This window comes from Micrasema longulum, unplaced genomic scaffold (genome assembly GCF_059751315.1).
Source record: "Micrasema longulum isolate JH-2025_06_02 unplaced genomic scaffold, ASM5975131v1 h1tg000140l, whole genome shotgun sequence".
NCBI lineage: Eukaryota > Metazoa > Arthropoda > Insecta > Trichoptera > Brachycentridae > Micrasema > Micrasema longulum.
Window position 1 is genome coordinate 414,849 of NW_028277346.1, and position 13,828 is coordinate 428,676.

General features: G+C 34.7%; 1 protein-coding gene across 1 annotated transcript in view; it reads right to left on the reverse strand.

The window, feature by feature from the left end:
* Window positions 1–13,828, reverse strand: part of spab (space blanket) — an 83,267-nt gene that overhangs the window by 4,049 nt on the left and 65,390 nt on the right. Inside the window, exons 4-5 of the mRNA XM_088242482.1 lie at window positions 13,667–13,768; window positions 13,400–13,536 (exon numbers count right to left, since the gene is read on the reverse strand). Of these exons, the coding sequence (XP_088098608.1) occupies window positions 13,400–13,536; window positions 13,667–13,768 (239 nt within the window). The remainder of the gene's footprint in view (window positions 1–13,399; window positions 13,537–13,666; window positions 13,769–13,828) is intronic.

Below are 13,828 nucleotides of genomic sequence, written 5' to 3' on the forward strand. Positions count from 1 at the left end.
GTCCGGAAGGAGTATCAACGTCGTTTAAAGTAGTTAGTAGTTTGCCTATTTCTAATAAATAAACGTCAGCGAACCGACCGTTCTAAAAATAATCATAGTATAGTAAACGCTGAATGACGTCACCGCGTCTATTCCACCGAGGGGGAAGGTGGGAAGATTGAAATAGAGTACAGAGGGGGAAAAGACAGAAAGGGGAAACACGAGATATGACGGTAATATATGGATATGACAGAAGATATAAAACATACAATACTTTATTATGATAAGTTTATGGTAATCATTTAGAAAGGGTTTGTGTTGGCTTTTCTTCATACATATCTCATCTTCTCTGAATGTTCTCAGTTTTCACATTTTTATTTATTTTTACATAAACGGCATAAATTACCTTTTACACATATATTGAACAAAAATATAAAGAAAAAAATACATATGTACCTACACATATACTTAATGTCTATGCGCTCTGTAGCTGCAAGACGTGCTGGGATATTCATTTATTGTACAGCGCCCTTGAGGTGATTTTCACAAAAATGGCGCTATATAAATTATCCAAATATATATACAGGATGTTCTTTGCACCCTGTCACATCCGAAACCACGATGATCAATATGGGTAAAAAGACATATTGGCATATTTAAAAATATATTTAGAACGAAGAAAATTTTTAAAAATATAACATTAAAAAAAACAAATGGTTGCTTACTTCAGCAGGGGAAAAGCGAGGGGGTGCGGCCGTGCGGTTAACGGTGTATGAGACTCCCCCTTCCCCCTCCTCTTTTCTCCTCTGCAGAAGTAAGCAACCGTTTGGTTTTTTTTATATTTTATTTTTTAAGATTTTAGTCACTTTAAAAATTTATTTTAATATTCCAATATGTCTTATTGCTCATACTGATCATCGTGGCTTCGGATGTGACAGGGTTTAAAGAACACCCTGTTTATTTATATGCATAAATTCAAAAACAAAAATGATAAAATTGCATAACTATAACAATAGTAACAAATGGATAAAACACATAAGTAACAGAAAATACTAAAGAAATATATACATAAATATGAAAAATCACAAACACAACATAAGTAAAAGTTTGAGAATTTTATTGCGAGAGAAAAAAAAATCAGACTCGTTTTATAACTATCAAGTCCAGAACCAAATATAGCAGCCTTGTCCTCATACTGATTGCCATATCTGTACAGCCTAGGGATAGGCGAGTGCATGTGATAGTCGGTCCTAGAACTTGCAGAACAAAAAGGAAATCTGTGGCGGGTATGTCGACCAGGTACACGGAAACACACCAACTCCAGTGAATCTAGACAGTCGATGAATGAATTGATATTTTATCTATTTATTTATTCATATTTTTCGCTTACAAACTATAATTAATAATAAAAATAATGAGACCTCACTGGGGTTTCCCGTGCCGAGGACACTTAACAATTTCGTTTTTTTAAATTACATTTGAGAATAAACAAAGAAGACTAACTTAAAAAACAAACATAATTAGGAAATATTCAGACAGTTTTAAAAATAAGGTATTTATGCACATCTATATTATTTATATTACAAAACACACAATGAAAACAACAAAAACCTAACATAAGCTATACAGTTGTGGAGCAGTTGATTCAGCATTGATATTAGGTCAGTTAGGATTCTTCTTTCGGTGAGTTTTAAAATACTTGCCAAAGATAAAAATTAATTATAATTAAATAAAGCAGCTGGAATATGTAGTTTAAAATTGATATATTTTAGAAATTTCTTCTGGACGCGCTCGAGTGAATCAGAATATACACTATAATGTATGTAGTTGATAAAGTAATTGTTATTTTTGTTAATAAACAATGATTATTATTATTATTGTAAATGGGGCAACCAGCAATACTCGTATTAACTCTTGTGTGACTGATGTCACACAAGTATACAGACGATACAGGACTTAATATATCTCACTTATTTTATTAAATGATGAAGTTGTATTTTTTGTGATCTTCAAATTGACATTTTCGCTTCGGATTTGGAAGGTAAAATTTTAAAATAAAAGTCTTGCGACCTTCTCGCGCACAAAAAGTATTTTTAAAAAGTGCCGACCTTTTGAAGGATTATTCGGAAAGAGAATTTAAAATGAAATAACGTTTTTCTGTCGAAAATATGAGGCATGTTATTTCTTTGGTAAGGTCGATTTCTTTTGCTAACGGTTTTTTTCATGTTCTCTATTGCGCTAATTTGACTTTGACGTCTGTTGTTGTTACAAGAGTTACTGCGCACGGGCACATATCAGTGTTGACTGTTTAAAAAAATAAGTCATGAAATAACCTTTGCATTGTTATTCCAGGGCCTCTATTATGATGGGAAGATAAAGACGTCATACCTTCACCTTGACGGTATAGTTAAAGATAAATTACCTCTAGCGAGTATAAAGATATACAACCGACCCCCCACCTTCAAGCTTTGGGTAGGTATATCGATATGAATCAAGGGGAAGCGTACGTCACGGTACACATATCCACGCTCTAAAATGACAAAGCTTCAGTATGACGTCATAGTTAAAGATAAAAGTCTCCTGACCGACTACAAAGATATAGTACCGATACCCCTACCATCAAGTTTTGATGTAGGTAAGTACATCGTTTTATACCGACTGGTCTAGAACCCCTCGATACGTTTATCTACGCATTAAAAGTGTCAAATTTTTTGTTCCACCAAGCAATTTTTCCTTTAATTATGATTAATTAAAATTTTTAATCGTTTTGAGGTTGGCAATTTTTTTCTTAAAAGCCTATTAAAATATGAGAGAGAAATAAGTAACTTTTGAAGTCGAATTAAATTCCGACATAACTGTCACATTAATAAGACGAACGCCTAGATGTGAAAATAATGTCGCTAGGTTCTGTCCTATTAACAAATAAAAGTATCTAGATACGCCTAGGCGTCAGACACAGATTATATGCGTCAGAAAGTTACCACTCTAAAAAATAATTTAGTTATTATATTTTTTCCATCTGTTTTACTATCTTTCTGAGTGTATGTATAGAGACGTTATAGGAGCCGGCTTTGTAGTCGATCGGTAGATACATACAGACGATCTTTAAGCGTACCGTCTAGGTGATTTCTAAAAGTCATGCAAAATTAATGTTCAAGCGAGCATTTTTTACTTGAATTGGGATTTATTGGAGATTATAATCGCTTTGAAGTGAGCACTTTTTATTACAAAAGCCTATTTAAAATATAAATGAGAACTAGTTTAAATGTTAATGACGTAAGGAACGCGGACTTATTGTTTGCGGTCATTCCATTGGCTCGTTTCGATATTATGATGTCGATATGACAAGTAGGTAGAACATACCGAGGTAAGATACAGATAGTACAGAAGTTAAGTATACGGTCTCGATATATTCAGATGAAGATAATGTTCATAATCGAGACACAGGTAATAAATATTTTTATAGGTAAGCTTTTTTTTATATCGGTTATAAATAGTTAAATCGGGTATGGTTATTTCTTAATGCAAACCTGGTATAATGAAACCTAATAAATAAGGCCAATAGTGTTTAAAAAAAACAGTGCTCTAACGCCATAGTCCATGGAGAATATTTTACGGAATACATTTGTATGAAGAAAAGTCAGACCGCGTTTTCTCTTAATCCAGGATTTGTCTTCAAACATTTGAACATACCCAAAATCGTTAGCAAAATAAAATATTTATCTTGTCTAAGTATTTCATGGTTAATTGACTTAATTAACTAAAATGTGTAGGCTGTTCATTACTCGTTTTGAAAGCTCATTATTTTTGTCAAAGAGACATTAATTCCAATTTTTGTTGTTGGGAAAAAATAACAAATATGACATTATGACAAGTATAGTGGATTAACTGAACATTTAATAAGCGAAATGGACTCGGAAAGTACCCAAAAAAGCTTTATAACTGTCACTTTTTGTCACGGGTTGTTTTCTAATTAATATTTTATGTTCGTGACCCTTTTAAATATTTCTTTAGTCACTCCCTTAAATCTTTTATTTAGCAGTATTTGATTGATCAATTAGTGTAACTTTTATCATAATTCCATACCTTAGAAGTCTTATGCGTTGACTTTTTTTTAGAAAATAAATAAAATAAAATAAAACAAATCACAACTTATGACAACAAAACAATTATTCGCTAAAACAAAACTCACTTACAGATTCAAAAACTACTCTTACTCAAATGAAAGACATAACCCCTACAATGGGAAACATACATAATATTAGTCAAAAATGCTGACATACATAAATATAACACCAGACAACAAAAACACTATCATATTGAAAAAGCAAAGACAAACACAGGACAGTCAAAAATACTACATAATGGACTTAAACACAACAACGACCTACCTTACTACTTAAAAACTTTTAATGGAGACACATTTAAAATCAATCTGAAAAAGCACATGATGACTGAACTAACTAGACTAGACGAGACATAAAATGACTAGACAATATTAAATTTCTAATGTAACCCTAACGGGTTTTTTAAAATTGTAAATAAATAAAAAAAAAACATCACATACAAATAATATAATCACTAGATCCTCAACACAAAGACAACTTCAACAAATACAAACTAATACCACTTTCGGACAAATAGATTTTGAGTATTATTCAATTAAAATCTATAACTTACTTTCACTATCAATTGAAACAATTAGTAACGAGAAAATTTTTAAAAAGGCTTTATAAAAATGTATAGTGGAGCTAAGTAAAAGTAAAATGGATTGTCTCATTTGCCCGAACCAATATTGAATCAACTGCTCCACAAGTGTATAGCTTATGTTAGGTTTTTGTTATTTTCATTGTGCGTTTTGTAATATAAATAATATAGATGTACATATATACCTAGTTTTTAAAACAGTCTGAATATTTTGTTTATTATCTCTGTTTATTAAGCAACTCTTCTTTGTTTATTCTCAAATATAAAAACATTTCATAAAAGTATATTGTTAAGTGTCCTCGGCACGGGTAACCCCAGTGAGGTCACAGTATTCCGATTATTGTTTATAGTTTGTAAGAGTAAAATATGAATAAATAAATATATACCATTACAAACATACTGATGACCAAAAAATAGATGTATTTGCGATAACTTTTTCAAGCTGCCAAGCACCAATTATTCTTTAAAAAATATAATTAATAATTGAGTTTTTAGTATTTTTTTTTGTTTTTCATTTTTAATTTAAAATCCGCACTTCTTACTTAATTAAAATAGTTTTTCTTTGTATTTTTAATAGGCTTCTGTGATAAAAAGTGGCCACTTCGAAGCGGTTATAAACTCCAATAAATCCCAATTCAAGCAAAAAATACTCGCTTTAACATGATTTTCATATGACTTTTAACAATTACGAAGACGGTATGCTTAACGATCGTCTGTATTTTTCTACCGAGCAATTACAAAACCAGTTCTTTTAACGTCTCGTTATGTATACTCGAAAGATAGTAAAACAGATGGAAAAAATATAATAACTAAATGTATTTTTTATTGTGACAACATTTTACGCCTAGATACTCTTATATGTTAATAGGACAGAATCTAGCCACAATGTCTGTGCATATAGGCGTTCGTTTTCAAAACTGACAGTTATTCAGTATATAATTCGACTTCAAAATTTACTTATTTCCCACATATTTTTAATAGATTTAAGAAAAAAGTGAAGTCACTTTTTTCTTCTCCCCTCGATACGTTACCGAGGGGAACTAGACCCGTCGGTATAAACCGATGTCATAAAAACTTGAAGGTGGGGGATCACTAGTGTACCTTCGTAATCACTCGGGAGAATCTATCTTAAACTATGAGATCATAATGAAGATATGTCACTTAAGTTCGTAGATATGTGTGCTAATTATCTTGCCTCCTCTTTTACAGCAGTAGCTGCTTGATTGTGGAATAATCTACCCACTAATGTTAGAGACGCCCCCCTTCTTTATTTACATTTAAGTCAAGATTGAAATGTCACTATCTAAATATTTAAGTTGTTCCTTTATCCTTGTTTTTTCCTTCCCATCCCCTCTCCTCTCTTCATAGTTAAGTGTTATTTTTAAAAATATTTTTATTGTGTTAATCTTTGTTTTTAATTTTGGTCTAAAATTGTCAGAATCAATATGTCCATGTACTTGTAATTTTCTCAAACTAAACGGTTTGGTTAGGTAGGAATAAATTGCCCAAAGTCAATAGGCCCGCCCTTATATGTATATAAACTGTATATGTATATAAAGTGTTAAAATAAATTAAATAAATACCGTGACGTACGCTTCCCCTGTTACATATCGACGCACGATGATTGAAGGGTGGGGGGTCGGTAGAGTATCTTCGTAATCGCCCGGGAGAATTTATCTTTAACTATACCGTCATGGTGAAGGTATGACGTCCTTAGCTTCCCACCATATCGTGGCCCAGAGATTATTCACGCCCACACATTGGCCCGCCCCGAGTACACTGAACACTCGCGAACGCGTGGGGGTAAGGCCATAGATTTTGCCACTTTTTTCTTAGTTTTTTTTCGGCTTTGCAACTTTTATTTAAAATTGTCTTTCCTAAAGTCGCACGAGAAATTTTATCTAAAAAAGTCACTTATCCAATTCAATTTTTTATCTCAACATTGTAACATGTTATTTGTAAAAAATAAACGTCATTATATGTTGGGTTTGTCCAAATATTTTGTACAGAAAAGACTGTATTCTAGATTACGCTGATGTTTCCATGACTGATTTAAGCTGTGAGCAACTCTATAAACTTGAACGACTTCAGAATACATGCATAAGGTACATTTTTGGTCTTAGGAAATATGACCACATTTCTGATTATCGTAGGCAACTGAAATGGCTCAAAATTAGACAGCGGAGAGACTATCACTCCCTCTCACTTCTGTTCAATGTACTTTATAGTCCTAACGCTCCTATATACCTGTGTGAAAAATTTCAACGCTTATCAGTTCATGGTTTACCTCTTCGTTCTCATTCTCAAGGCACTCTCTTAATACCCATACACAATTCCTCTTTCTTCTCTAACTCATATAGTGTCCATGCGGCTCGACTGTGGAATCATCTCCCATCCACCATAAAAGATGTTACTACATTATCTCTGTTTAAATCACGTCTGAAGAAACATCTCCTTTCTCTTCCTTAATCTCTCCTCCTTTCCTTTTTCCTCTTTCCGCTTGTTTCCTTTTCCCCATTGAGTAATAGTTTTGATTTAAGGTAATTTATAAACAAATACGTTTATTTCTATTTTTATATATTTTTAACATTTTAATCTTTTTTTTTTCTATTGAATATGTTCTGTAACTTGAATTATAAAATTAAAACTTTTATTTTATTGGTTGGTTGAAAGAAATTGCCATTTGGCAATAAGCCCGCCAATGTACAAATAACATTATGTACAAAAAGTTAAATAAATAAATAAATATTTCATCTTCTAGGGAGTCATTAAGATTAACAAATTACAACAGGGATGGAGAACATTTTAGAGAAGGGAATATGGGAGTCTAGTCAGATTATGTGCAACAAATCCTGGCCTGACCCTGATCAACCTCTCTATAATAATGGGCAGAGGGTTGAGAAAGTTGACCGCTTTAAATACTTGGGAGTTCATAACTGATGGTGGAAGCATGCACAAAGAGCTCGCAACCCGCCTAGGAATTGCTGGAGTAACTTTTAACATGATGCGTCTTGTCTGGAACTCAAGTCTATACTCGGTCAAAACGAAATGCCAATTGTTCAACTCTTGCATAATGCCAGTACTCCTGTATGGGTGCGAATCTTGGCACCTTACCAAAGCTCAAAACACCAAACTTCTGAGTTTTGAGAGTAAGTGCTTGAGAAGAATATTAGGTATAAGGTGGTTCGATTTTATAATTAACATTGAAATCCGAGAAAGGACGCAGCAGCCTACTATAACGAGCGTCTTGAGGATGCGGCGGTGGAGCTGGCTTGGACACGTGCTGCGCATGCCTCAGGAGAACCTAAACCAAAGCTGCCTTTTCTGTAAACCTGCGGGATCACGCCGTCCTGGAAGGCCGTCAATGACGATCTTTAGACTTTATTTGGCGGAATTAAAAGGCGCTGGATTGACGTGGGAAGAAGCAAAAATGCTGGCTGGTGATAGGGTCTCCTGGAGGCAACTGGTGATGTCCACATGCTCCACTTAGGAGCGGATGTAGAAAAAAGAATGTGGAAAATAATGTGCTCTCATTGGCAGGTTTTAATGGTCACTTTACGCACGCTTGGTAATTTTAATGACTCCTTAGGGGGTGATATTCAGTCTTTTGATTACAAATATTTGAACAAACTCAAAATATTGGAATAAAACCAATTGGTCTAAGATTAAGTTTAAAAGTTGGAAAATTATTTCAAGAAAGATAGTAAAACAGTACAGATGGAAAAAATATAATAACTAAATATTTTTTGTGAAATAATTCAATCAGATGATTCTCTTCACAACAATAAACGTTTTAGCTCTTTAACTTAACTAAAATCTTCGTTCTAATTCTCAAGGCACTCTCTTAATACCCATCCACAATTCCTCTTTCTTCTCTAACTCATATAGTGTCCATGCGGCTCGACTGTGGAATTTTTCCAATTTTAATTTCAATTTATTTATTTTATAAACGTTTATGTACATTACAAAATATTTCAATGCATACATGAATCATCACAATGGAATCATCTCCCACCCACCATTAAAGATGTTACTACATTATCTCTGATTAAATCACGTCTGAAGAAACATCTCCTTTCTCTTCCTTAATCTCCCCTCCTTTCTTTTTTTCTCTTTTTTCCCCTTTCCCATTGATTAATAGTTTTGATTTAAGGTCATTTATAAATAAAGACGTTTATTTATACATATTTTTATATATCTTTAGCTTTTTAACCTTTTTTTCTATTAAATATGTTCTAACTTGAATTATTTGCCTTTTGAAACGGTATTGAAAGACTACATTGCATTAATGAAAGCTGCAAAATTTTACTGTAATCTCAAGTGTAATTTTTCTAACAAGATTCTAAAATTTTAAGTTTAAGACGAATTTAAATTAGTGTTTTTTCGTCAGCAGAGTAATCTCGTGTAATCCAGTAGTAATAATTTTGGCCAATAGAGGCGCAACTGGTCGCTGTATGGAATAAAGGAATATGATATAAATTTACTCACCCGAGAAAAGTAAAATATTTTTTTGGTGATGTGTTTTTTGAAAAAATATGGTAAGCTGCAAATAATCGATTATAAGGAGTATTCGCCCCTGGTAGGTAGAACCACCTTAAGAAATGTCATGATGAATGAAAAATAACGTAATTTTACGAGAATGAATAAGCTCAATCTCTGTTAAAATACGCCAAAATTACTTAATCACACTGATTTAGAAATATCTCAGAACTTGGACGATTATTTCTTCACAAATCTTTATTTTTGTTATATTCCCGTAAACGTTTTATACGGAACTGTCAGAATTAAGATGGATGATCTAAGATGAAAAGAAAATAGATAGATTAACCAAGAAATATATGTTAGGTATCTTGAAAAGAGAAAAATATCCTACCAAAATTTACCGTGTTATTTACGACAAAGAACTCCACTATATTTTTAGTTTTTTTCTTCTTCTGAAAATGAAAATATGAGCAATATTTTCAAACGACAACAAACACACTTTTTCGGTCAAGGAGAAACGGACATTTTTAAAAAGCATCATACAATTGTTTTCTTCTTCTTGCGGTGCCTTGTCAGGTCCCCCGACGTTGACGATGCAGAGAAAGCCTCTCGATCCTACTTTTATATTCCGCAGCCAAGACAACTGTTTGTCGGATGGACTCACCATAGTGATTCCTGGGAAAAGATGACCAGAGTGGTTCCTGATGCCTTCTCTGGTTGATTTTTCGATCGGGATCGGCGGCCTCCGTGGTGTACAATGAAAGCATCCACCCCTTTCCCGAAACTGTTCATAACGATCCGAGTCTTTCTTCAGTTTCGCATATCAATATCAATTTTTTTAAAACTAACTAAGCGAAAATGTAATATTTCTTTATAATCAATCCGCGGAAATAACAAAACAAAGAAACTTTAAAAGCTTTCATTGTACCCCTCACTGCAGTGTGCAGTATTGTCAATTCGTGATCAATCAAATACACATGGTCAGCACAATCACCTTCTTCTAATTTCCCAGTATGACAGTGAAGGAATACAGGAATACCTCCGTGGTGTAGTGGTCAAGACACTTGACGAGAACACAAAAATTTAATGTGATTTTTTTCAAGCCTGGGTGTTTTGTGATGTAATTCACCACTGTAATATTGGGCCTCCTGGTCTGTTGCGGTGCAAAAAAAAAATAGAATAAAAAAAAATAAAAAAAATAATTCCCTTCCCTTAGCTGGTTGGGTCTGGTTTTGAGGCGCCAGAAACTCGCCTTTCATCCTCTCGTTATCTGCTGTGATAACACCGTTATTATTTGGATTCCATTGCCCAGGGTTCGCGACGTGGACGCTAACGAGTTGGACTAGTCAGTAGTGTTGCCGGTGGAATGCAACTGGGCGTTTGCTACATTTTATAGAATTACACCTTCCAGCAAGATGTGACTCACTGCGACCCTGCTGACAGTTCGAATCCCACAATAAGGAACTTCAGACCTACGGGAAATTGGATACAATAAATGTTTTCTTGCGCGCGGTAACCAAAGAGTTTTTATTTTTGTTTTAATTAATTATATATTCATATAAAATTTATTTCGGTGCATGTAAATGCTATCGGCTAGGAATAGCAGGCGCCACATTCAATAGTATGAAGGCTGTCTGGAGATCGGATATTTAATCGGTGAAAACCAAATACCGCCTATATAACGCCTGCATAACACCTGTTCTTCTCTACGGATGCAAATCGTGGCACCTCACCAGGGCCCAAAGCAGCAAAATTCTGAGTTTTGAGAATAGGTGTCTCGGAAGAATATTGGATGTGCGGTGGTTTGACTTTGTGAGGAATGAAGTAATAAGAGAACGGACGCAGAAAACTCCGGTGAGCCTTAACCACGCTTGCCTACTTTACAAGGCATCAGGTTCTCGACATCCTGGACGTCCACTGCCGACTGTTCGTCGGCAGTTCATGTCAGAACTACGGGACGCGAAACTGACTTGGGAGGATGCACAGGAGCTGGCAGCCGACAGAGATGTTTGGAGGATCTTTGTGGACACCGTATGCTCAAACTAGGGAGCAGAAATGGAATAATGAATAAAATGACAAATGCTATTTAACTTAAGAGTTTACGCTTTCTTTTAAGCGACGCGTTCACATTCAATAAAAAAATTGTCATACAATAATTATTGCCAGCAGTTCAACACGAAAAATTATTCCCAGTCGAAAAAAAATACAGAAAAACTGACCTTAGAATATCATATGGCGTCAGCTTTCATACATATTTTGTTGATCACTTCAATGGGTTGCTTTTTATGGTTTTCTGTGGCGCAGTGACTGATGAGACGATACATCTTCAAGACGAAGTCAGCTTTATAGCACAGGTCCGAGAGCACCAAAAAACTTTTTAGTGTTTAAAAAAAGACACCCGGCTTTCGTCGGCAACGAATCATGCGACATTGCCGGCCGAGTGAAAACGATCCCGCCATCTCTTGGCGAGACATTTGACTACACATCAATTTACGTCGAGTCGATTTAGTTTATCTTCCTGACAGAGATAATCATCGCGTAAATTGAACCACTGGCCACAACAATAAGTAACCACAAAGTTAGTTGAAGAGGTTTTAGGTAAAAAAAAAACTTTTTACTTAAGTTTTACCCATATTAAATAAATAATCTTTGTGTATGGACTTTAACATTCGCTTCTTGAATAAGTTCTCGGTCTATTTTGAAACATCTAATAAAATAATAATTCCTCCCTCCATATTATTTAATGCGGTTACTTTGCTATAAAAAGGCAATTTACTTCGTATGATAAAACAAATTACATCTGTTTGAAACACAATACATGAAGTCGTTTCGAAGTAAACCATTTACTTGGAATTGGTAATAAAACGTGCTTCTATAAATCGTCTGATTATTGGCAAGGGGGCGATTACAAACGCCGTCTTTATAGATAGATAGATATATTATATCGAGACGGTAAACTTAGCTTTTCTACTATCTTTATCTACTGAAGTATTAAGAAGCTGGCTTTAACGACATGGCGAAATAATTTTTCAGGAAGGTATTGTTATCGATAAAAAAAAAGAAATGGTATAATTTATTATTAATATTTAAAGCATTAACTTCGTGGTCAAATATTTAACAAAATGTTGTTAAATATTTGTACATAACGACTTACCGACTTTTCTTGGTCTACCGGTTTCGAGAAGTACTCGTCTCTTCGTCAGGACACTAATTAAACCAACACGCAAAACCTACTATACACCTTCACCAAAGTTGTTGCACCAACACGCGTGCATTTCATGCAACCCTTACATAAACTGATTAGGTAATGAAAATATTTATGTTGCGGGAGAAATAGATTAAAAATACGGTGTGGATGAAGGGAGGGCGTAAAATTATTTTGGATTTTCTCTATCATTAGAGAGTACTTCAGTTCATGTGGCCCCCAAATCATCGAGCCTCTCTCGAGTCTACTTCGCATCAAGGAGTTCTCCGGATGCGGGTATTTTTGAAAACCCTGGCAGTACGCAGAACAAATCCTAACATCTTCAATGCATTACCATTGATTGTCCTATGTATTCATGAAATGTCAGAGTGCTCACAAATCTAACGCCCAGATCCTTAACATTCGATGTTCGTATCAGATTCTGGTCATTCATTTTGTAGCGAAAAAAAAAGAGTTTTTTGGGCCCTAGTGAAGGACGTGACCGAACACTTGGAAACATTAAACCTAAGTTTGTTTCGCCTTCCCCATTCAGATATATTAGATATATCCGCTTGGAGAAGACGAAAATCGTCAGAAGTTGTCACCTTTAAGAATAGTTTAAAGTCATCCGCAAACAACAGAAAACGCAAATTCAAAATTACATTTTTAATATCATTAGTTAAAATTAAGAACAACAATGGACCCAGGTTAGAGCCTTGCGGGACACCCGAGAAAGTATGGAAACACTCTGACTCGAATAGACCGTAGGAGACGTATTCGTTTCTGCATACTTATTGGTGCGCTGGTCACGGTGATTGCGTAACACGGGAGGCGTGATTGGATGAACATGTCATTTCTAGATTCTGCAAATTGTCAAAGGACTGATGTGGGATGGGAGGGCATGGAGTTGGGTTGTGATTTTTTTGAATTTACGACAGTAACAACTGACATCAAGGCATACGTGCGGCCATCGAGTCTTTATTTTTTCCTCGGTGTCCACTCCGAAAAATGTATCTAAAAATACGTTTCTTTTATTTTTTGTCTTACCTTTCGTGGTTGCTGCCTGTGGCGGCGTTGAAGCTGGCAGCATAGTCCCCTTGAAATATCGCACTCTCCGGACATGTGGCACTCTTCGGCGTACTGTTTAGAGCTGGACATGGGAGGACGGCAGACACGGGGTTCTCCTGATAAGAAAAAAATGCGTTTTAAAAAAAAAAAACCAATAATGTTTGTTCAAGACATTTTTAAAATAAGTAACTTTAGTTGCTTTTCAATTCAGTAACTTTACTTTTAAAGGGGCTAAGAAATACTTACCCGGGGCGGTATCGGTACACATTAGGCCAGATTCACAATCATTGTCCCTGCGGCACAGTTCTCCAATTTTCCTCCCATACACGAACAGGCAGGAACCATAAACTGGAACAAAAGAAAAATTATATTAAAATTTATTTATTTTTTGAAATTTTTTTTTCGACA